Below are 25857 nucleotides of genomic sequence, written 5' to 3'. Positions count from 1 at the left end.
AGCCCACCTCCGCGGCAGCAGTAAGGATATCCACAGGGGAGTGAGCCTAAGCTGTCAGTTGGACATCACCTGAGGGCACCCAGACTGCAAAAGGGCACAGGCCCGGCTGAGGGATCCCCTCTGCCCCCCAGTGCACAAATGTTGTGCACTGGGTCTTTAGTTATTTAATAAAATACAATTTTCTGATAAATGTATAGTTCATAAATGCTGAAATAAGGTAACAGAAATATTATATAATATGTATACATGTAACACATACTTATATAATATATATTAATGTATAAAGCAAAATAGAATATATTATAGCCTAAATCAGCCGTGGGCAAACTACGGCCCGCGGGCCAGATCCGGCCCGTTTGAAATGAATAAAACTAAAAAAAAAAAAAGACCGTACCCTTTTATGTAATGATGTTTACTTTGAATTTATATTAGTTCACACAAACACTCCATCCATTCTTTTGTTCCGGCCCTCTGGTCCAGTTTAAGAACCCATTGTGGCCCTCGAGTCAAAAAGTTTGCCCACCCCTGGCCTAAATGCATAAGGTACATGTTTTCTTTAAAAGGATTATAGCTACCCAACCAACCCCAACAAAAAATGCATAATTTTCTATTACATTGGAATAATATATGGTAGCATCAATTGTCCAAGTACTGCTTTATACAGAATCTATTAACTAGAATCTCTTAACAATAAGAACATGTCAAAAATGTCCAAAGATGTATATACACCTCACTTTATAATAAACAATATTTAAAAAGCTGCGTGAATCAAATTTTTATACACTGAATTATAGAAAATAAACAGAATGAAAGGGTTTAATCCTAAAAATGTTGTTAATGTTTAAAATTCCCTTTGGAAATAATCAGTTTTAATTAATCTCAGTCTAGGTTCATAATCTATACACTGGGTTTCCTTAAATAATCCTGGTCTATATTATTTTTTAATTATTTCTTTCTAGCATTACAGCACATGTATATTCCCATTTCAAAGAATTATTCATAAATATAGGGAATATAAGATGAAAAGAACAGAGATTGTTTTTTTAAAGACAAAACAGTGAAAGCATTCAAATTCTATATTCCAAAAGAATATAAATGTCAGCCTCCTAGAAGTACTCTCCTAATTAACCAGCCCTTAAAAGAAAAGTTTTAAAACAAGTAACCTAGCAATGGCTTGGATTTCTATATGGATGTAGGAACCAGTATACATCCAGTCTGGTTATCAGGAAATCAAAGGGAATTGCCATAACAAGGATACCATGCACAAAGAAATAACCACTTGAAGAAGTCTGGAGACTATAGAAAAGAATCAATTTAGGGAGGCAGGAAAAAAATCTTTGAAATTCTTTTAGTTTTCTAGACTTAGTCTCCAGTGTCAGATACGAGTACCTCGGGGATACAGCAAGACAATCCATTGGAGCAAGGGAAGAAAACATCAGAATTTCTATTTAGGGTTTTTTTTTTTAATTTTGTTTTACTGGTATTTAAATTGCAGGGTGTCACATAACTGTTTAACACTGTGAAAGTCATGTATGATTCAGGCAATAAGTAATATAAGGTTAGTTCCCCAGTTCCCCATGCCACCAAACTGAGAGAAACCTCTCCCTACAACCACAATCTGCCCCCAGAGCCCGGTATTGGGACATGCTATAGTTGGTCAGGCCAGTTAAGTGGATTTACAATTTATGTTATTTGGTCTAATGGACAGGAGACTTTAAAAGATGCTTATAAAGAATCCTGTGGTTGAAAATAATATTAATAATGCAAGCACAAGCAAAAAAGATACTAGTGAACAGGTAACTTTGCAACTACTGAATAGATAACTCTTATTTAAAGATTTAGCATTTACCATCCTATCTAATAATAGACAAACATGGTAATTAACCATACCTCCGCTACACTTCCCACTGGCTAATCAGCAGGATATGCAAATTAACTGCCAACAAAGATGGCAGCCGGCAGCCAAGCAGCTGAAGCGAACATGAGGCTTGCTTGCTCCAGTGATGGAGAAACCCAAGGTTCCCCGCCTGCCGCAGCCCAGCTCTGAGCTCCAGTCTAAGCAACAGTGTTGCAATTATAGAAACTAAACAAACCCCAGATACCCGCTTTCAGCCAGCCGGGGCCTCAGAGCTTAGAGAGCCAGTGATGGCAACAGAGTTTCAATTATGGAAGCTAAACAAACCCAGATACCTGCTTTCAGCTAGCCACGGCCTCAGAGCTGGAGCCAGCTCTCAGCTCCAGTGACAGCTATAGAAGCTAAGTAAATCCCAGAATAAAAATTTAAAAAAATTAAAAATAAAGAGAGACTGGGAGCTTCAGTCACCCGCCAGCCTGAAAACGGCCCTCAGCCCCTCACCCAGACTGGCCAGGCACCCAAGCAGGACCCCCACCCTAAGAGGGTGTGACCAGCTGCAAACAGCCATCAGCCCCTCGTCCAGGCTGGCCAGGCACCCAAGCAGGACCCCCACCCTGATCCGGGACACCCTTCAGGGCAAACCAGCTGGCCCCCACTGGTGCACCAGGCCTCTATCCTATATAGTAAAAGGGTAAGATGCAAACTGACCCTAATAGGAGAAAGACTGGGAATGACTGGTCACTATGACACACACTGACCACCAGGGGGCAGACACTCAATGCAGGAGCTGTCCCCTGGTGGTCAGTGCACTCTCACAGGGGGGAGCTCTGCTCAGCCACAAGCCAGGCTGATGGCTGCCAGTACAGCGGTGGTGGTGGGAGCCTCTCCTGTCTCAGCAGGGCTAAGGATGTCTGACTGCAGCTTAGGTCTGCTCCCCGCTGGCAAATGGACATCCCCCGAGGGCTGCCAGGCTGCCAGAGGGATGTCTGATTGCCATCTTAGGCCCAATCCCCCCGGGGAGCAGGCCTACGCCAGCAGGTGGTCATCCCCCAAGGGGTCCCAGACTGCGAGAGGGCACAGGCCAGGCTGAGGGACTCCCTACCCCCGAGTGCACAAATTTGTGTGTACCAGGCCTCTAGTTACTTAATAAAATCCAATTTTCTGATTAATTTATAGTCCATAAATGCTGAAATAAGTAAAGGTAACATAGAAAGTAAAGGCACAAGCTCATCATTATCAGACACATTAATGAGATCAAAACAATGGCAATAATGTATCCTTAATATGATGTGATGACAATGGCATTTACTTCTGTGGATTTTCTTCCCCAAACCCATAACCCCAGTTTATTCATGAGGAAAACACCAGACAAATCCCAGCTGGAAGACAGTCTACAAAAAATAAGTAAATTAACTAGATGTGATATACTGTTCATACATCACCAACTACTTACTGAGCACACACTAAATGTGGGGTGCTAGAGATATAAGCATAATCACACAATTTCTGATTCAACGGAGCTTATAATTTAGTGGTGAAGCAGAGAAGTAACAGAGTAACTAGCACACAATGTAATAATGAAGAGGAGGGAGTGCATAATAATTGCCATAATTAGAAATGAACACACGCGAGTTCCATAGCAGCTTTTGGGTTGAGAAATGAGACATTGGACAGAGAGAGTATCTAGGACAAGGTGCCATCTAAAGGATAAGAAGTTGATCAACCTAAAAGGAGGGGTGTTCCAGACACAGGAACCAGTATGTATGGTATTCTAGAGCTACCTTATCCAACCGAGTAGTCACAAGCCAATGTGGCTTGAGCCCTTGAAATATAATACTGTAGAACCTGAGTTCTTAATTTTGTTTTACTTAAATTTAAATGTAAAAACTGAAGTAGTTCAGCATAGTTAAGATGTCATTTCTCCCAGAGCTGATCTCCCCAAGTTTCAGAAAAATCATTCTTCCTGATGTTAGGACTTTTATAGTTACAGCAAACGAAACAGTGTGGTGGAGTGACCACCACATAGACCAATGGGACAAAATAGAGAACCCAGAAACAGAGTCACACAAACATGCCTAATTGATTTTTTAGGAAGGTGCAAAAGCAATAAAATGGAAGAGAAACAGCCTTTTCAACAAATGGTGCTGAAGCAAGTGGACTATATACCAAAAAAAGGAAGAAGGAAAAAAAAAAAAGAAACAAGCTAAACCTCACATCATATGCAAAAGTTAATTAAAAAATAGACCATGGGCCTAAATGTAAAGTGTGAAAGAAAGAAGAAGAGAAAATCTTCAGGACCTAGGACGAGGTAAAGAATTCATACTTGACACCAACACCATGATCATAAAAAGAAAAAGTAATAAAGTGGAACTCATTAAAACTTTCACTCAGAAAAAGATCCTGTTAAAAGAATGAAAAACAAACTACAGATAGGAGAAATATATGCAAACCACATCTAACAAGAAAACAAGAACAAACCAGTATCTGGAATATATAAAGAATTCTCAAAACTAAAAAAATAACCCAATTAGAAAATATGCAAAAGGCATGAACAGACATTTCACCAAAATCGCGTACAGATGGCAAATAAGCACATAAAAAGATGTTTACCAGCCCGGCCAGTGCAGCTCACTGGTTGAGAATGGACTTATGAACCAAAAAGTAACTGTTCAATTCCTGGTCAGGACACATGCCCAGGTTGTGGGCTCAGTCCCCAGTGTGGGGTGTGCAAGAGGCAGCCAATCAGTGACTCTTATCATTGTTATTTCTTTCTCTCTCTCTCTCCCTTTCCCATTCTCTCTGAAATCAATAAAAATGTATTTAAATAAGTAAATAAAATAGCTTGGATTCTTGTACACAAAAATCCAAAAACACATTTTCAGATGGAGAGATGTTAAAAAATATTTATTTCAATTTTGGAAACTTTTTAATAAAAATATGAGGAAAAAAATAGACAAGGTATTTTTTACAAAAAGTGAAATATCTTCAATTAAGTCACCTAACAGCTGCCAATAAAATATAATCCCTCTCTAATAATAACTTCTTTTTCAAGCTATCACTCTGAACTTCCATTGTCATAATTTATTTTTCCTTAACACATTGCAGACGGATCACGAGAATTCTCACTTCATATTACACAGTGTTTTACAAAGTAGCATACTTTTAAAAGATAATAGCTTGTAAGAACATGTAATAAATAACTTCAAAATGCAAAGGATATTTAATTTTAAAGTGTGCCTTTAACATTTATATAAAACATTTTTTGTACTCGTTTAATAGAAACTTATTTGGCCACTGGGTAAAGCTAGCAATAAAACTACTGGTCCACACTGGTGATACTCCTAATACTTGACAAATACAAGTGCCTTGTGTCATATCTGTAGATTTCTTACTCTTCTGCATCTTAAAGTTTCTTGGGGCCCCAAATAATATATTTTAAAAAGCTACATCTCCTCAAAGGGAAATAAAAGAAAAATAAACAAATGAGATTATGTCAAACTAAAAAGTTTCTGCATCTTGAAAAGAAACTAACAACAAAATGAAAAGACAATTCACTGTATGGTAGAAAATATTTGCCAATAATACATCTGATAAGGGATTAATATGTAAAATATATAACTTAACACTAAAAAAACAAACAATACAATTAAAATATGGGCAGAGGATCTGAATAGACACTTCTCCAAAGAAGACATACAAATAGCCAATAACATGAAAAGATGCTCAACATCACTACTCATCAGGGAAATGCAAATTAAAACCACAATGACTCGAGGCTGGGGTTGATCAGTGGTCAACCCATGAACCAAGAGATCACTGGTTTGTTTCCTGGTCAGGGCACAAGCCTGGGTTGCAGAATCCATCCCCAGTAAGGGGCCTGCAGGAGGCAGCAGATTGATGTTTCTCTCTCACTGATGTTTCTATCATTCTTTCCCTCTTCCTTCCCCTCTCTCTAAAATCAATAAACACGTATTTTAAACACACACACACACAAATGACATATCACCTCACATATCTCAGAATGGCTACCATCAATAAATCAACAATCATAAGTGTTGCTAAGGATGTGAAAAATATGGAACCCTCATGTATTCTTGGTGGGATTGTACATTGGTGCAGCCCCTATGGAAAACAGTATGGAGGATCCTCAAAAACTTACATGTACTACTACCCTATGACCCAGCAATTCCACATCTATCCAGAGAGATCAAAAACACTAACTCGAAAAGAAGGTTTTCTCAGTTAAAGAAGTCAGCAATTAATCGTAAAATATATATGCAAAATCTTACATGCAATTTTAAGAAAAAATTTAATACCATATTGTAAAAACTACATTTTTTCAGAAAAAAAGTAAGATATTACAGATAGAAACAGCTAAAAAGAAGGCACACATTAATATACCCCAAGAGCAATTATTCTGTTTATTTTCTTTTTGTAATGTTCATATAATTACTATAAAGGTGGGGGGTTTTTTGTCTTAAAGTAACAGATATATGTAATTTTTATTTTTTAGTCTTATTTTTGAAGGCTGTTTTCATAAAGAACTATTTTATAGTTCTAGCAATAAACCAAATTTAACAGTCAATAAATCTACATTTCAAGTACTTATCTATACATGTGTTATATGATTTTATTTTAGTGCTTCTTTATAATCATGTCCCAGTTTTTATTACAAATTATACAAACAATCAACACTAATAAAAGAGAAAAATGGTAATTGGCGTACGAGCTACCCTTTTCATTGGCTAATCAGGGCTATATGCAAATTAACTGCCAACTAAGATTGGCAGTTAACTGCCAACAAGATGGCGGTTAATTTGCATACGTAGGCACAATGCAGGGAGGCGAAAGGGAAAGCAGGAAGAAGCCCCCTGCCACTGACAGTGATGGGAAACCCAGGGGGGAGCTAAGAGCTGGGGGGCCTTTGCCCTGCCCCCCAGCCATGATCGGAGAATCAGGTGCCTTTTCCGCCCTGGCCAGTGATAGCAGGAAGTAGGGGTGGAGCCAGCGATGGGGGCTGGGCACGGTGGAAGCTGGCAGTCCCGGGAGCTAGGGGTCCCTTGCCTGGGCCTAAAGCGAAGCCCATGATTGCGGGGCCGCTGCAGCTGTGGGTCCCCGCTGCCCGGGCTGGACGCCTCAGCCAGAGGCATCAGGCTTGGGCAAGGGGCCGATCCTGCGATTGGAGGGTGATGGGGGTCAATGCCTGAGGGCTCCCAGTATGTGAGAGGGGGCAGGCTGGGCTGAGGGACACTCCCCCCCCCACACACACACACCCAGTGCACGAATTTCGTGCACCGGGCCCCTAGTATATAATAAAAATCATGTGGACACTGAAAAAGGCCAAAATGTCACTAATTAAAACTTAAAAAATGTCATGTTATTCCCCCTCTCTTTTTCACTAGCGAATCTAACATCCTTTAAAACACACAAAAAAACCTTGGACTATTTAAGTTTTCCCAAAATTCCCAAATCTTTATTTTGATCTTTTCCCAGTCATCACTCATATAATTCAATATTTTTATAATTAATCTACTGTACCTATGTAAAAGTTGTATATTCTTTAAATCTGTATGAAAAGTATATTTGTTTTAATAAGACTCACAAACATGAACTCAAAACACAATAATGTATTTGGTAGCTATCTGCCTTGCAAGATTGTGAGCTCTGAAAAAGTTATATCTGATTATATCTTATGGATTTTTTTATCACTATAAATTTCAGTGTCTAGGGTAGTATATGAAACATGGTAAGCATTTAATAAATATTTACAGAATGAATAATTTCTTAAATTAAGACAGAAAATTTCAGAGAAGACCTGACAGTGATAAAGCAGGCAACTAACAAAACAGTCAAGAGAACATGAGATGGCCATTCCAAACTCTAGGTAAATTAATACAAAGAATGAATCAATTCCTTCACTTCTAAAATAAAGTCAAAATTCCACATTTTGGGTTTCATACATTTATCTATAAATAATAAATAACTGTACTCAATTTCCCCTAAATTGGATTTTTAAGAAAAAATCCATTTACCAAAACAATTATTTAAAACACTATTAAGGGGAAATATATAAAACCTTAAAAATGGGTTAAATTTGTATACGAGAAATGGAAAAAAACACACACAACAAAACACGTATTCCATTTTAAAATTAGTTAAAACATTTAAAATGATAATAAATCTATATCAGATAACACAACCATGAAGATTACTAGTTGAAATATGAAAAGACAAATACTATTTCAAATAAAACTGAAAGTTTTTTCCATTTGTCTTTCCAGATACAAGGATCTTCTGCCATCGTGTGGCAACTTTTGAAATTACACTTACACAATAAATTCCTGTATCTGACTAGTATTTATTTCCCAATATTATTAGAAAGGATGAATCCAGCTGTAAACAGGTAAACATTCTTAGAAGAATTTAGTGAAAATGATCATGCATAGTTGCTCCTAGCTTCTCTCTTCTTCCTAAGAGTAAAATGGTGTTCATTATAGCTCAAGGAACCACATGACACTCATTTACTTTTTTTGTTTTCAAGACTCTTAGCAGTTATGACTATTCTGGGTCTCTACCAGTTCATGGTCGTAAGTTCCTTAAATAATCTTTCTTTATCTCTCCCCCATGTTAGGCATAACTTTATTAAATGTACAAAGAAGCAATGATATTAAGCTACTTTAACTTATCCTGAATAATTAGGAACCACAGATGCCCAATATAAGTTTTATAAAGACCAGAAGCTTATTAATAGCTACATAGCACAATAATCATAACAATCATAAACTGAAACAGCTATTCATACATTCATATTCCTAGTGATTTGCTAGTCTATTTAGATAAAAACATGAATTAAAGTGCTTGGAGTAAGCCTAGTACCCTATGAAATACACTGAATTCTCAAATATCTATGAAATACAATTTAATAATTCCCGTAATCAGGGTAAAGGCTTTTGCTTAAACAATTAATCTTTATAAAGATTATAGTTCACACATTTGATTGGTTAACTTTTTTTTATCCAACTGTGGGCATTAGCATGTTTGGTCTTCATCCAAAAAATAATCACACATTTTTCTTTTAAGAGAAAAAAAAAAAAAGCAAGATTTACTGAGCATCCATTATAAGCAAAATACTGTCCTAGGAGCTTCAAAGTACATAAAGATAAGTAAAACATAGTTTTTGTGCTCAAAGAACTTACCATCTATTAGTGCCAAAAAATGTCAACAAATAACCATAAGATAATGTAGAAAGCATTGAGTACAAAAACTAATATTTTAGAAAATTAGAAAACATAGAGTTTTGCTTTTTACAATAAGAATTAATCAAGAAGCCCTGGCTGGTTTGGCTCAGTGGATAAAGTGTCAGCCTGCAGACTGAAGGGTCCAGCGTTCGATTCCGGTCAAGGGCATATGCCTGGTTGTGGGCTCGATCCCCAGTAGGGGGAGTGCAGGAGGCAGCCAATCAATGATTCTCTCTCACCATTGATGTTTGTATCTCTCTCTCCCTCTCCCTTCCTCTCTGAATCAATAAAAATGTTTTTTTTTTTAAGAATAAATCAAGAATAGAATTGATAGTAAAAGATTAGAACCGTTTTGAAAGACATTTTAGGATTTGGACAGAAAAAGACAGGAAAACATTTAGGCCAAGTAGACAGTGAGAGTCAAAACAATTTAAGGCCACATTCAGAGAATAATGCTCAGTGGAATATAATTTGGACACAGAATACATGACAGAGAATGCTAAGATGTAGGGTAGGAGAAATATATTCAAATCATATTTTGCACAATTTTGAATTCCAGGTTAAAGAAAAGTTAACGGGAGAACAATGGTGGGTATATTTTTTTAATATATTTTTATTGATTTCAGAGAGGAAGGGAGAGAAATAGAAACATCAATGAAGAGAGAGAATCATTGATCAGCTGCCTCCTGCATGCCCCCAACTAGGGATTGAGCCTGCAACCCAGGCATGTGCCCTTGACTGGAATCGGACCCAGGACCCTTCAGTCCACAGGTCGATGCTCTATTCACTGAGACAGGTCAATAATATGACCAAAGTTGTGTTTTATAAGCTGATAGTTAAGAGACTAAAGGCAAGATTACTTATGAAATTAGTACAAATATCCAAAGGTAATGAAAATGGAGATAATAGGTCACAACTCTGATATGGTAAAAGGAAACAATCAACAGCATTTAGCAACTATTTGGAAATGGAAGTGAAGAAAGAATTAAAATGAAATTACAAAATTTGTTTTCAGCACCCTCACAGCTCTTTCCTAGAAATCCTGCCTTCTTCCTATCAACCCCCTTCCTCTCCCACACTAGAGCTAGAGGTAAGTACTGTTGCTATTCATTCCCATTTTCCTGATGAGGAAGATGAGGCTTGGAGTGGTTAACCAAATTACTCAAGGTCACATAGTAAGTGGCTGAATATTAACCAATGTCAGATAATTATTGAAGTGTTAGCTGATAATAGTTTAGAATGGAATCTCTCATAGGAATAGCTATATTTTTAAAGGAAACTCAACAAGATTCTCAAAAGGAATGGCAAGTTACAGGGTAGATATATTAGAGAACTGTCTAATCATAAATTCAATGGTTAAGGGAAAAAGAAGTAATCCTCCATACTCATACGACTCATTTGTCCCACTACGAAAAGATCAGCATTCTCAACTACGACTCTGCAGGGTACAAGTCTCATTCTCTCTTATACAGACTTGTAGCCCACTTACAAACTCCTTAACAATGACCGTGTATTAATCTCTGCATCTCCTGAAAAAGAGTAGGCAGTGAATGAGTGAGCAAATAAACTCAGTCGGGCCACTCTGCCTAATCCTCCCTGGCACAGTGTGCCCCAAATCCTCACACAGGTCAAGGCCTGCATTTGGAACAATATCTCTAGGTCACACCTTGAACTTGTCACTCAAACCTCTGCTCCTGATTCTTTGCTTTCTTTCCAATTTTTGCCTTTAATAATGTCCTCTGGGTTATTCCTGACACGCTACTTGTTAAGTCCATGGACAAATGGCGGCCCTATATATATTAAAGAGGTGTTTCTCCTGGATCCTATGACATTTCCTAGGGTTCCCTAACCCACTGACTTCTTCCTCAGTTATGAAGGAAGAGCTTTAGTTTCCATGGAATCTAACAGTATGCACGTTAAATCATGAGAGGGCTCTCCTTTGACTGGCTATCCAGTAGGTTGTGCAGGGGGTCTGAGAGATGGGGTCAAGTTCCCAATGCTGTCAGCTTTAATTTGTATATACTTTCCCAGAGAACCAGTATACCAAATAGTAATTAGCTCCCAGACAGCCCTGCAGGAAGAAGTCTATTTAACCACAGTGCAGTTAAATAGTATACAACCACAATTACATCTTATTTTTGCATTAGAAATCTACCATATTTATGCTATATTATGAACTAAATATCTGCTTATGGTTAATTCTAGTTAACAATGTTTCAGTATCCAAACTAAAAGGAGGGTGAATTGTCATTAATACTTCCCAGTATTAAACAGGGCTTAATAAACTGGTGGGTATCATCAAAGTACGGTAAGTAAAAAGCTAACAAACACATAATTAAAAGCAACATATGCATCTACTTCTATGACTACAGACTAAGACAAAGTAAAAGTATTTTTAAAACAAAAAAATCATCAAGATTTGGGATTCCAGTTATGCTTTCAGAAAAGTAAAGATAAAACTACTAAATAATGTTTTAAACTTGGTATAACTTCACACTAGCCCTGTTACTATTTAAGAAAATGTAGTTGAAAAATATACTGTAGTTCAACCTTAACATATGAACTCTTGCCACCCTTAATTTTGGGTGTAAAGCATATTTTGATAGCATTTAGTTGAAAAGAATAGAACTAAAATAATTTGGCTTGTCTCATCTATCAAAAGTGCCAAATCTGAATTTGTTCTTCACATCAAACAGAAATTAAATTTTCTTCTTTTCAGACACATGGATCAACATTTGTAGATAAATCCTATTTAAAACAAATTTGATGTATGCAAATGCAGGTTTACACAAAGAAACAAATTATGGGCTGAATATTCCCTTCACAAAAGGATTCACTAAAGAATGTATTTAAATAGTAAGCTTGCTAATATACATAAAATACTGTTCCATTAAAAAAATCAATTTATAAACAACCTTTCAGAAATATACTCAGTATGAAAGTAGTTACAAAACTACTTCAAAAGCTTCTACTATTAAAATCTTTGTTCCAACAGCTTTATAAATTGAACAGGTGAAATTAATAGATTAAATACAATAGTTGGAAATGGCATAGAAATGTACATTATAACCCTGACACCAAAAAGTGGCGGGTTCAATTCCCAGTCAGGGCACATATCTATATACTATTATAACTGTCCTAATAATAATCATGAGACCCAAGAACCAAAGAGCAAAGAATCTGCTTTGCCTCCTTTGTGGAGACAAGCAGCACAAAGAAAGAAAAATCCAGAGGCTCCCATCAGTGTTGCAGTTTTGTTTGTTTTTTTCTTTCGCAGCTCTCTAAGAAGTGCTCTGAGATGTAGAACACAATGTCTGGGAAGAGGAAATCCAAAGTTGATGATTCAGAACCGAAGCATTTTGGACTAAGGGAAGCAGGAAGGACCCCAATGGCCCCAGTTGGCCATTACCTACAGATACCTTCCTGTTCCGTTTAGAGTTCCACCTAAGATCAAATTCCCAATCCCTGGGGTCTCCACTGAAGTCCGAATAGATGTGGGGGTCATCTGATAGCAAACATGCAGCCTTACCATGTAGGATAGTGAGGCCAAAGGAGACATATGTAAAGGACTTAGCTGACTCAGGAAAATCTGATGGTGCAAAAGAGACAGCCTGTTGTCTGAATAAAAGGAAGAGGAAGAAGAAGAGGATGACAGGAGGAAGAGGAGATGGAGCCATTTAAGCAAGAGACGAGGACAAAAAAAAAACACAAAATATATACCTCAGCATGAATTCCAGAGAAGGGAAAATACCATAATATATCTCTTTGAGGTGTCTCTGACTTCATTAGATTTAATTATAAAATTAGAATATAGTCACATTGCAGTTTCCAAAGTCGCCTGAGAAATTGGAAGTGACTTACATGAATTAGTCAAGGTGTTATAAGCAGCCTGGAACTATATCAAACTCGTACATATTTCCGAACATTTAAAATAAATTTCTCAATTTGCGCATCTTGCTCGTAGCCTTGTAAAGGCATTTAAAGATGTTCGTGGCATTTTTTTAAAGTGGTGTTAAGTATGATTATCAGTTAGAAATCCTCAATTATCAATTGCACTTATCTACAACTTATAAAGTGAATAAATAACAGATAAACTGCCAGATAAACCTGGAAGTGTGAGGCAGTGAACAAGGTGACTGTGGAGGGTTGTAGTTCAGACTAAGTGCTGTGAAGCCAGACCCGCTGATGCTGCATGCTGATGTTGTAGTGCCTGTGTGTATATGCATATATGTATTTGCTACTCCATTTACTGCCATTCTTCATGTAGCGCGCGGGGGGGGGGGGGGGGGGGCGGGGGGGGTTCCTCAGATGTGTATAGATTTTTTTTATTCAAAAGGATAGTTTTAAAACTAACTACAGACCTCTTTACCTTCAGAAAAGTAGAGCCACCACATCGAAGTCCAGAAACCTTTGTTACTTAAACATACAAAAAAATAGCAGAATGTATATTGCATGTTTCATGTTTCTAATGATGAAATGCTTTTTGAAAGAAAAAAATACCTTTTATTTACATATATTTAAAATATATTCAAATAAAGCATAAATATTTTACTGTTTGAGAACTTAAAAGTCAAAATGCAAGTTTTAGACATACTTCAAGTTCTAATGATTTAGGAGTAAAGAGCAAAAACATGCAAGATAAATATAATCCTCCCATGGGAATTAAGTTAGTTAAATCAACACACAATGGGAAATAGTATCTGAGTTCCTTCAGGCCCAGAAGACAAATTAGGTAGCTTAATCAACTAATACAATAATAATAATAATAATAATAATAATAATAATAACAACACTATGACAGAAAGAAGGTGCTTAAAATAAAAATAGACTAGCACGAGCGGGCAAACTTGCTAGTATGTGTTCAGCACTGTCCAGGAAAAGAGCAGTGAGGCAGGACGCAAGACGCCGTCCACTGCAGACACAGTGAGGCCTGATGAAAAATCTCTCATGCCTACCCATTTCCTGTTATTTTAATTCATGTTTACCAGGCAACCTTCTAAACACTAATTCAGTTTCCCAGAAAGCTTAATAGTCTACCATTCCTTACTTGCAATTCTGAAGTCAAAGAAGTTTAAAAAAACAAAAGCTCTTTCAAAACTTATCTGGCAGCAAATCCTGACCTAAAATAAACATGAAGCCTTTATTTACTGTACTTAATATAAAGAGTCACATGCTTTACTGCAGGAATATTAATGTCTTTTATTACAGGGTATACCACCCCAGATTCCATTGGGTGTTCCTTAAAATGAAGTAATATGCCTTATTGCCATTCTAAAATCTATAAAATTCTGAATTTTGAGACATACTATGAAAGAGAATTCGTTCCCTGGATCTACAGGTAAATATTCTGACTCCTGAAAAAGGAGAGCCCTCTTCTCAGCCTCCTGTCCCCTACCCACAGGAATGAGTAAATCAGCATTCCAATTTAAACTTTAACACTACATACATATACAAACTAGTAGACTAGAGGTCTGGTGCACAGGATTCATGCACTGGTGGGGGATGTGGCCGGCGGGATTGGCCCACTGTGGGAGCAGCGGCTTCCCCAGGTCAGCTGAGGGGAGCTCCCACTGTGGGAGCACACTGACCACCAGGGGGCAGCTCCTGCATTGAGCATCTGCCCCCTGGTGGTCTGTGCGTGTCATAGCGACTGGTCAACCGGTTGTTCTGGTCATTACACAGTTAGGTCACTGGGCTTTTATTATATAGGATTCCATCAGATTCCATACTGTGAATCTGATGCTAGTATCTGTCTCTGAGTATAGGTAAAGTCTAATTCCAGACCTACAAGATCAATGACCAGGACTTACAATCACTGCCCTGAATGGCACATACCCACCTAGAATTTCTTTCCTAAGCCTACTGGTTTCCAAGCCACCAAGTGAGTCTGTTTACCAGTCTTCCATCCTCTCTGACTAACCTGCCAAAAGACAAACTAGCTGTTAACTAATCTGCCCTCCCAATCCTACCTCTCTGTCAGCCTTCATGCAACCTTCTACAATACTTAGAAAAAGATGAAAAATTAAAATACAATAGATTTTAACAGTTATTAAGTAGCAACTTAATTTTGATCAAAATAAATTATTGGAGAATCAATGAATAGTATTTAAGTATGACCTCTAAGAAATTAAACATGAGAAGATCCTTCATGTTACTTATGAAGACTTGATACTATATCAGATGGATGGCCCAGATGATTCTTTTCTGATCTCAGTTTAGAGCCCTAACGATTCTAAATATGTCTTCTAGTGGTTAGGTAAAAAAGAGTAACTAAAGTTTAATTTTGAGTCTACACATTTCTTTTCAGCAAGACTTTATAGTTTTTAATATATAGTTTTGTACATCATTTGTCTGAATTATCCCTAAGTTTTTCATTTTTTAAAAGTTGTATTTTATTGCTGAGAGTAATACAGATGTCCCCCACTTTCTTCCCTTTGCCCCCCTCCCCACCTACCTCCCCCTCATCCCCCCACCAGGCCTTCACCTATCTATTGTCTGTGTCCACAGGTTATGCATATATGCTTATAAGTTCTTCATATTTTTATGGTAAGTGATATTGATACTGTTGTTAATCTGGTTATTATTGACAGGAAAGGAGTAAAGGGAAGACCAGATAGTATAGAGGTGCCATTTATACAGCTTTGCTAGAAAGCTGTCATTTAACACTCTCCAAGTCTGTTCCCCACGAATCACTAGGGGAAGGGACTGGACAACAGACGCAGGTCCAGGAAGGTCTGGGTGACGTGGGCAGATGCTTACCTGTCGGTCACACACGGAAGCAAGTCAGCGGCCAGAAAAGGCATGGCCACTGTAAGGGCAGGAAACCAGAATATTTAAACTCCTAGACAAAGGGAGTTTCCTCTCTTGGCCCTTTCCCTTGCCGCTTAAGCCTGACCCCTGTTGCGGGGCTCTCACACCCTATACATAGATTCCATCAGATTCCATAGTGTGAATCTGATGCCAATATCTGATTGCCTCTGAGTATAGGTAAAGTCTAATTCCAGACCTACAAGATCAATGACCAGGACTTATAATCACTGACCTTATTAATTATAGATTTTTTTGTAGATTCCATCAGATTTTTTACATAGATAACCATATTGTATGTGAATAAAGACAGTTTTATTTCGCTCCAATCTGGGTGCCTTTCATTGCTTTTCTTGTTTTTATTTCAGTGGCCATTTACAATGTTGAATAGAAGTCTACACATTTAGACTTTTTTAAAATTTCATTTCTAAAACTCAGCAAGAAATCACATAAAATATATAGCTGACATCATTTATTGAACATGAAGAAGTCTAAGTTTAACCTACAAAATTTATAGGGCAAAATTTAAAAATATACAAGGTAACAGTATTTGACTCAGTGAATGTGTCTGCCTCAACTGCTTTGTGACATAAGACTGGTGGTAAAAATAGTGAGTATATCCAACTGCATTTTTTAAATAACATCTACTGGCTTTCTTATAATTACTAAAGGAATACATGATCTTTGCAGAAAATCTGGAAAAATCTGAGGTACAAGGAAGAAAATGGTATCCTTAATCATTTCACTGTATCATCAGCAGTTTTCCATAACAGAATTCTTCTAATAGCTGCACACTAACCCACCCATCACATGGCTATGTTATAATTTCATTCTTCTTCCATCACTAGATATCTACACTGCTTTAAATTTTTCAGTATTACCATATACATGAAGCACAGCAATTAACAATTTTGTATATAAATCTCAGGTGACCTCTTGTAAGAGGTCATTTTGCCCATTCTTTTATTATAGCTGTTCGTGTTTTCCCTATCAAAGCAAAATAACCTTTTTTTATACTAAGGCTATCAATCACATATCACATTATCCAAATATACTCTATGTCTTTTAACTAGTTTTTAATTCAGAAGGCATACATTCTATGTTAATTATAACTATTATAAAGACAAAACGTGCTGTATTTTTATTACCCATTCTATTATTATAGTAACACATAACCCTGAAACTAACTGTCCTGATTAAAGAGAAAAATCTTACATTTTAGTGATTTAAGCTATACTAAAGTGGTTTATGCCATCTGATATAGTATTTTTAACTCAGCTCCTAATAAAATTATACCGTGGAGGTAAAAGAATGTTTTGGTCTATCCCTAATTTTAAGGGTAAAATACTATTTCCCTTACTGAGACAACTAAAGTCCAAAGAAACCTTCCAGAAATGACCCAGAAAACGTATGTGCCTGACTAGTACGAGAGTTTAACAGTTATATCGCAGCAACTTCCATTCTTATTTCATTATTGAAAATATATATATATATATTTTTTGAGAGAGGTGTGTCAATTAGCATCTTGGGCTAATAAGCAAAATAAATCATGACTTAAACATTTATCATGCTAGAGGTGTAAAAGATAAAAACTTGTTTAACAAGCTTTCCTTTCCCTTAGGAAAAATACAAAAAGTGAAGAAAAAATCAACAGCTCAGATATACAAATAAACTGAAGCAAGCATAATTCAAAGAAAAAAAATCTATAATCATTTTACACTGCAAACGTTTAATAGCTTTTGAAACTTAATTTCCAAAACCTTAACTAGACTTTCATGAGGTAAGAGCACAAGATTTTTGTCTATCTAGCTGTGGGATACAAATCATTTTATTTTTATAGGTCTTAGTTTCTTCATTTTTAAAATGAAAGAACTGCAAATTTCTAGGCCAAGATGGCAGACTGGAGAAATCACAGGATCTTATTCCTTCTCCCTTCCACAACCTCACTGAATTGATACTAGAGAAATTTGTTAAAGGAGCAATCCATTATGACTAAGAGAACAAAATGGAGCCATCAGAAGCCAAGAGACTGCAACAAATTTTTCAAGATAGAAAGAGGAATGTAACAAAACAGCTCAGATAGAGGAAACCACAGTTTAGAGTACAAAACAGAAAATACAGCTGAAGATAAAGCCAAACTGCCATAACCAAATGAACACAAACTCTAGATAGGTGAGGAAATCAGAAGTGAAAAGCAAATTCAAAGGAGATTAATTGAAACTCTGTAACTCTAAAATTAATTTTCCAATCAACAAGCCTACCTATATGTAGAGTTCTCAGTCAGTTCCTTTTGCTTTACTTGCAAATATGGACAGTTAACCAAATTCACAAGATATATGAAACATGAAAGAGTCCAAATAAAATTTTAAATGTCCCCAGAAGAGATAAATTAAGAAATAAAGAATGTTGCTCTTTATTATAAGCCCTCCTATACTAATTATTTTTTTAATTACATGTATACATTGACTTTTTTTTAAAGTTTAAGTGAATTAACTAGAAACAAGAGTTTACTAAAGCAATGTGAAGCTCCCTTTGTTTTTTATTTATTTTTTTGTTAATCCTCACCCGAGGGTATTTTCTTTTCCCTTGAGTTTTAGAGGGAATGGAAGGGAGGGAGAGAGACACATCGATTGGTTACCTCCCACACATGCCCCAACCGGAGATCAAGCCCGGTACTGAGGTACTGTGCCCTTGACCAGAATCGAACCTATGACCCATCAGTCTTGCAGGCCAAGCTCTAACCACTGGGAAAAACTGGCTAGGGCAGAAGCTTCCTTTCATTCAATTCTAATACTCCCTATGTAAAATTTCATACATTTATTCTTATTATGCAACCATAAAATATATTTATTTCACCCTAGCGGTTTGGCTCACTGGATAGAGCGTCAGCCTGGGGACTGAAGGGTCCCAGGTTCGATTCCGGTCAAGGGCATGCACCTTGGTTGCAGGCACATCCCCAGTAGGGGGTGTGCAGAAGGCAGCTGATCGATGCTTCTCTCTCAACGATGTTTCTAATTCTCTATCCCTCTCCCTTCCTCTCTGTAAAAAATTAATAAAATTATTTAAAAATATATATATATATTTATTTCATAAGATAGTAAGTAAAACCAGTAAAATTAACATTAAGCATATATAATCCTTTATCTTTAATTCTGTGCAAACGTTTACTTCAAATTTTTAAGACTACATGTTATGTATACATAAACAATACAGACACCCCTACATACACATACAGATCTAGCATATTGATGCTGTCATGCTATTACCATTATTTTAAATCTGTAAATTCCAATAAATTTTAAATAATCTAAATAAAAGGTACATACACCTCTATGTTCCAATAATATAGAATAAAGTCAATAATATATGCAAAATTGATCAAATATTGATTTTTTTAAAAAACACCTTTAGTTAGTTTATACATAAGCACTGTTATAACATCTCATGACACCAATAAAAGTTAAATGTTCCGAAATAGAAACTTCTTAAAAGCTTCACTAAAAATCCAAATACTTCAGAAGTGGAAAAGAGAAAAATCTTATGTTCCAAGGATACACTGTTTCATATTCTTCCTCTTCATCATCCCTTTCCAATCATTGGTTAAGGACCACAATATGGCCAAAATTTTTTAAATGGTAAAGCTTAATGTAGAAAATATACATGTGTGACATCACCATTCAATAAACCATCACAAAAACACTACACTGAGTAACACGCAGAATAAACAGTACAACTGAGAGGTCCCCAAATGACTGGCTCATACTTGGTAGATATAGCCCACACACACATGACCCAACTACTGAACATAGAGGTAATTCATTCCTTTTCCCCCCGCAAGCTAAAACACAAACTACAAATCAGGATATTCAAAAGCAACATAATGAGGTCCCCAAATTAGGTAAGAGAGGCGTACAATTATAAAAACTGCAAAATACCCACTCAACCCTAATTATACTAAGTTTAAAAAACTCTAAATATAGGTGACATGCAACTTAATCATACTTTTATCTGATGATCCACTTCAAAGTCATAAATAAGAAAAAGATGTCCCATGTGAGCTTCAAATGGATGGTTACATTAAATTTGAAGCACTTCCTCCTCTCTAAAACAAATACAAAAAAAGTAATAAAACAAAAAAGCATCTGTTATGAGATCTAAACTATCATACAAATCTAAAGAATTAAACATAATCAAGAAGAAAAAAAGTATGCTCCTTTGCAGAAGTAGTTAGGACAAACAAATACAGAAGAGAACAGAACAACAGTTCCCGCATACTACTACTTACCTCTGCATGTTATTCCCTCTTTCTAGAAAGTCTTTTTCTTGACACTTTCAAGTAACTTTGACTTGCTCAAGACTCAGCTTTGACATCACATGTGGCCTTCAACTTCCTCCATCCCCTCCTTGCTTCCATAGCAGTTAACAGACAGCCTTTCATACTATACTAGAGGCCAGGTGCATGAAATTTGTGCACTTGGGGAGGGGGTCCCTCAGCCCGGCCTGTGCCCTCTCGCAGTCCAAGAGCCCTTGGGGAGCAGGCCTAAGCCGTCCATCAGACATCCTTAGCGCTGCTGTGGTGGCAGGAGAAGCTCCCACCACCGCCACTGCACTCGCCAGCTGTGAGCCCAGCTTCTGGCTGAGCAGCACTCTCCCTGTGGGAGCACACTGACCACCAGGGGGCAGCTCCTGTGTTGAGCATCTGCCCCCTGGTGGTCAGTGCGTGTCACAGTGACTGGTCGCTCCACCATTCAGTCGATTTGCATATTAGCCTTTTATTATATAGGATTATAACTAGAGGCCCAGTGCACGAAATTCGTGCGCGGGTACAGACCCTAGGCCTGGCCTGTGATCAGGGCCATCTTCCCCGGCTGCCCGCAACTGGCCCTGCCACCCATTGCCGGTTCCCCATTCACCATCAGGTGATTGGAACCTGACCGCTGGGGGTAGGGACCGAGAGGTCGGTTGTTCCTGCCTGCTCACAGCCCCACCCCTGCTGCAGGTTGCTCTCTGTGTGTGGGGCTACTGGTGGGGCGGGGGCCTTGCCTGGCACCACCCGCCCCTGGTTCTCCATTCGACATCAGGCAATCGGAGCCTGCTGGCCGGGGAAAAGAACCAAGAGGTAGTCAGTGTGCCTCATAGTGGTCAAACGGTCGTTCTGGTCATTCCACCGTTGGGGTCAATTTGCATATTACCCTATTATTATATAGAATTGTAGATTATATTCTACTAAATTTTGGACACCATGAAAATAAAAGTTATTATTCATTTTTGTGTCCCACATGACTAGCACTTTACCTGGCAATAGTAAGTAACCAATAATGATTTATAGAATATTTAAGCCTTTTTAGATTTTCCCAGAAACAGAACTTCCACTATAAACATCCCCCAATAGATGAAGAGCAAAGCAGCCATTTAAGAAAAAGCACAGAAACCAGTTAAGAAAGCAACAGACACAAACAAATGGGCCAAAAAGAGAAAATTAAACACAAGGAGTCTCTTCAGAGCAGCTCCTGGGAGCTCACTGTTTCCTACTCTGTCTCATCGTATCACAAATATGTTTTACTTGTGACTTAATTTTCAATGCTTATTCTCATTTCCCAGAAAGTAAGTGGTAAGAAGTTCTTCTCTCCACAATTGGGTAAGCACCAAGAGAAAAAAGGAATGCACTGTCTAAATCAGCTATACTTCAACACTGAGCATAGTTAAACCTTTAAAATGCCATAATAAATAAGACCCCTGAGCTACCCAGCCCCAACTCCGCTTCTAATAGTCGCCTCCTACAAGACATGAGAGTAAGATTACAATAGATATTTTACCAACCAGTTACCAAACGTTCTCCCTAACAGATTCCCAACATCTCATCCTGCATTTACAATCTTTCTCTTATGGTAAGGAATTATATAAAATCACTATCTACTCTGTAAATATGCATTTACGGTTTTATCCTAAAGATAAAAGGAAATAGTTTTCTCCTACCTACCCAAAATGGTTCTTGAACAGAAACTTTCCAGCTGAATTCCCTCTAATATTGGCCACAGTTGTCCGTGATGACAAATGAACGGAACAGAAACTCTCCTCCTAATACTGAGGTCTCTAATATTCCCAGTCCTTCCCCTTTCTTTTTTCCAGGGGTACCCAACTTTGCCCGTTAAGTAAAACACATTCAGAATCCATTAAATTTATAAGTAGTTTCAGAAGTGTGTGAGAGAATCCCAGAGACCAACTCCATGTAGCACAGTAAGTGCACAACTGTGCCACTCTCAACTAGCATGACATAAACATAGGCATCAAGCTTGTAATACTCAGATAACGTGTACCAAGTTTATAATCATCATTAATTATGTCACTCTCATTAGCTTGATATAAGCATAAGCATCAAGCTTGTAATAATACTCAGATAACAGGCCCAAATTTGTAATCATCATTTACCAAAAGCAACAGAAGTCATTCCATAACTAGTATCACCAAGTATAATCATCATAAATTAGATGTTCTGAAGAACACAAGGGGAAAACGACTCAGAAGACCGAACGAGGAATATCACTCCCCGTACTGCTGCCCTAGCCAGGGTTTTCTCCCCTTCAATTCATTAGAATCTTCTCTAGCCTCATCCTTGGAAGAAAGAAACTGGCTCTCTTGGTAGACTCCACCCTACTTATTCTAACTCCCAGACTTAGACTGAGGTATCTTGTAACTGATTAGAATTATTATTTTATCCAAATAGATAATTAGGTTTAAACTTAACCTTTACCCAATTGCCAACTACAGGATCCTCGCCCCATGGAACACACTTTTGTTCATTAAAAAACAAACAAACAAAAACTAAAAATGCTAGATCAATAACAGGGAAGAAGGAACGATGCTTCCCTACAGAAACATTTCCAGTTAACAAATTCAGAATAAATGAGAGAAACAAAGTCACATTGGAACACAACGGCAAGATCCATCAGTGAATGCTAAAATTAGTTGGCCAACTGTAAGGAGAAGAACCAGGATAGCTGTACAGCCTCAGAGTATCTCCCCCGAGATACATATTAATTTCAAAAAGGAAAATCGTAACTTTATAGTGGAGAAACTTGCATATATCACCTTAACCAAGTGACCACAGTTAACCTCACCAGTAATAATAAGTAACTGATAACAATGTGCCCTCTGACATGATGTACTGAGAAAGGCAGGTCGCCCTGGGGGAACCCTTCCCAATAATGCATATAACCAATCTCATCAAGAGAACACATCGGACAAACCCAAACTGAAAGACATTCTACAAAATAACTGACCAAACCTTTTCAAAAAAGTTAGGAAAGATAAGAAGAGATTGAGGAACTGTCACAGACTAGAAGAAATTAAGGAGACAGGATAACTAAATACCATATAGGATCCTGGGCTGGATGCTGGAACACATTAAGAACATTAGTGGAAATAACGGGCAAAATGTGACTAAAGGCTGTAGTTAACAGTACGGTAGCAATGTTAATTTCTTAGTTTTGATTATTGGTTGTATACAATGTTAACTCGAGGGGAAGCTGAGTGTAAGACGTGTGGGAACTCTGCACGGTCTTTGTAACTTCTGTAAGTCTAAAATAATTTAAAGAGAGTTGGGGGGGGGGCACCCAAAAAGCTGAATTCCTGATACCAAGCCACGGAGGTTGAGCAGCACGTTTTACTTACGCAGTTTTACGAATGCCTCAGTCTCCTCCAGCCTGCTACCAATTTACACTGAGTTCCTATTCCTTCCCCAGAGAGCTTCCAAGTCCTTACACTTTAGGACCGCTCCACGCGTCTTCTTCCCAGCAGAGCTAGTCTCTCTTCCCGCCCTGCCACGAACTGGCCTGGCTTGAAAGATGTGACCTAAACAGCTGACTATCTTACATTGCCACGAACAATTTACAAAGTGCTTTTTAAAGCACATGCAAACATTTAGAGGTGTATATTGCAACTCCTGCTATTTCGCAGATAAGGAAATAAGATAAGAAAAATGAAGCGATCTGACATATTTATTCATAATGCCAGAACCTCCATATGAATCCAGTTCTGACTCCAAGACCAAGTTACCGTATTAAAAGAGGCCAGTCTGCATATAAGAACATTCACCTTCCCTGGCTCCAGGCAGGCTGAGGACATCTAATAACCATGATACCTAGGAAAGATCTACATTTCTCCTTTGTCCTAACTGTCCCTCTTGCAAGCCTCGAAGATTCTACAATCACGAATTCTGGGATTCAGTGACAAGATGGTGTGTTCATCCCAACCTCTATGACTTTTTAAAACAGACTTCAGCCATCTCTTCAGCCATCAACATGTCAGGCTGAAGAACTGCTTACCTCTGTTCTTCTACAAACACTGCTTCATGCTATCAAACACCTGAGACGTCGCTCTAACCTCCAATTCCACTCATTTCTTGATATTTACAAATCAGGACTAGGGGCAATCCTAGAGGGTCCGAACCCCACCAAATACTCTGAATACCCTTTCCCCTCACTAAAAATAAAAAATAAATTTTTTTTTAAAGTGTGTGTTTGTTGGGGGCGGGGAGGGGAGGGGGAGTCAACAGGTTAATCCCTAATGCATGTGTCTGCTTTAAATTGAGTGCAATGTTGCAGGGCAACGCGACCTGAGACTCAGGAGAAACCAACTTGCACCTGACTTAATTGGCCAGCATTTCCCCCCTTCGACGCGTGTAGTCCCCCGGGCTTAACTGACTTCTCTATCAGTCAACGGAGAGCACTGCTGAGGCCACCCAGGTGCACCGGGGTTTAAAACACAGTCACGACGGAAACAAGCCTCTAGGTTTGGAAACTCAGAGTCCCGACCAAACCATTCGTTTATTCACAGGCGCTTGCTCGGGGCGGGGCACTGCAGGGGACCTGAGCTCCGCGAGCACCTGACGGTGATTTATTCCCTTTTGTGACCTCCCTTCTCACCCCGGCGGCGCCTGCACAGCAAGGGGCTCGCACAGCCGACACGAACCGCAGACGCCGGTGGACCGGCCCCCGGTCCCGCGAGGAGCGGTGGGCGAAACGGCCGGGCTGGGGGTGCAACTTTGGGGATAACTTTTGAACAGCTTTGCGCTGTTGAACTCAAACGGAACAGGCTGCCGCTGCGTGGGACCCGGGAAAATCGGGTGGGACAGGCGGTCTTTCACGGGAACAAACCGGGACACCTGGGGGGATGGGGGCGGGGGGGGGGGACGCTCAAGGGTGGAGGGCGGAGAAAAGGCGGCAGCACTTGCCTCCCATTCCTGCAAGAACCGCCGGGCCTCGTCAGCACCAACCGCCTTATGTCGCCTAAACTCGTCCTTCACGTACTGGTCGCCCAGGGCTTTGAGGTCGAGGGGCAGCGCGCGGTGCAGCAGCAAGATGCGCCGGTACAAGGCCCGCACCCGCGAGACGTGCGCGGCCGGCATAGCGCCGCGCGGGGGCCTGGGGCCGCAGACCGCGCCTGCGCACAGGGCGGCGCGCGGCGGCTCCGCGCCGGGGATCGGGGAGCCCGCGGCCCGGCGGAAGTAGGCGTGCGACCTCTAACCGGTTTGGTCCGCCCTAAAATCAGGACCTTCCGGAAACGGAGCTATGGCGGCGGAGCCGGGGCACCGGCCGGTCGCTGTCGGGGCGGGGCGTGGAGTCGGGTGTGAACTGCTGAAGGGCAGCATCCGGGTCAGAGAGGACGCCAACGACACGATAGGCCTGAGCCAGTTGTCACCCCACAGCCACACACCATCATCTTTTGCATTCATCTTCCTCGCTGCCCTCCTGATACAGGCCTGAGAAATCCTTCAGCGAAATCCGCCTCCTCCAGGAAGCCCGCCATGCTTACCTCGATGCCAAAGGGATTCGAGTGGGATTGGTCTTTCCACCCAGGAGCCTACCAGCCCTCGTACTTTGCACGGTGCTGGGCTCCTGATTTGTCTCCTGAAGGTGTGACCTCTTTCATGTCATTCAAGTGAGCCCGGAGCCAGTT

At 39.1% G+C, this 25857-nt stretch overlaps 1 protein-coding gene across 1 annotated transcript in view; it reads right to left on the bottom strand.

The window, feature by feature from the left end:
• The window catches only part of SDHAF3 (succinate dehydrogenase complex assembly factor 3), a 41885-nt gene extending 16473 nt beyond the window's left edge, over window positions 1-25412 (bottom strand). Inside the window, exon 1 of the mRNA XM_059712387.1 lies at window positions 25133-25412. Within this exon, the coding sequence (XP_059568370.1) occupies window positions 25133-25306 (174 nt within the window). The 5' untranslated portion in view covers window positions 25307-25412. The remainder of the gene's footprint in view (window positions 1-25132) is intronic.
• Between the last annotated feature and the right edge of the window lie 445 nt (window positions 25413-25857).

Source organism: Myotis daubentonii, chromosome 10, assembly GCF_963259705.1.
Source record: "Myotis daubentonii chromosome 10, mMyoDau2.1, whole genome shotgun sequence".
NCBI classification, from domain to species: Eukaryota; Metazoa; Chordata; class Mammalia; order Chiroptera; family Vespertilionidae; genus Myotis; species Myotis daubentonii.
The sequence above is the reverse complement of the archived record's forward strand: the minus strand, read 5'-3'. Positions and strand labels throughout refer to the sequence as shown.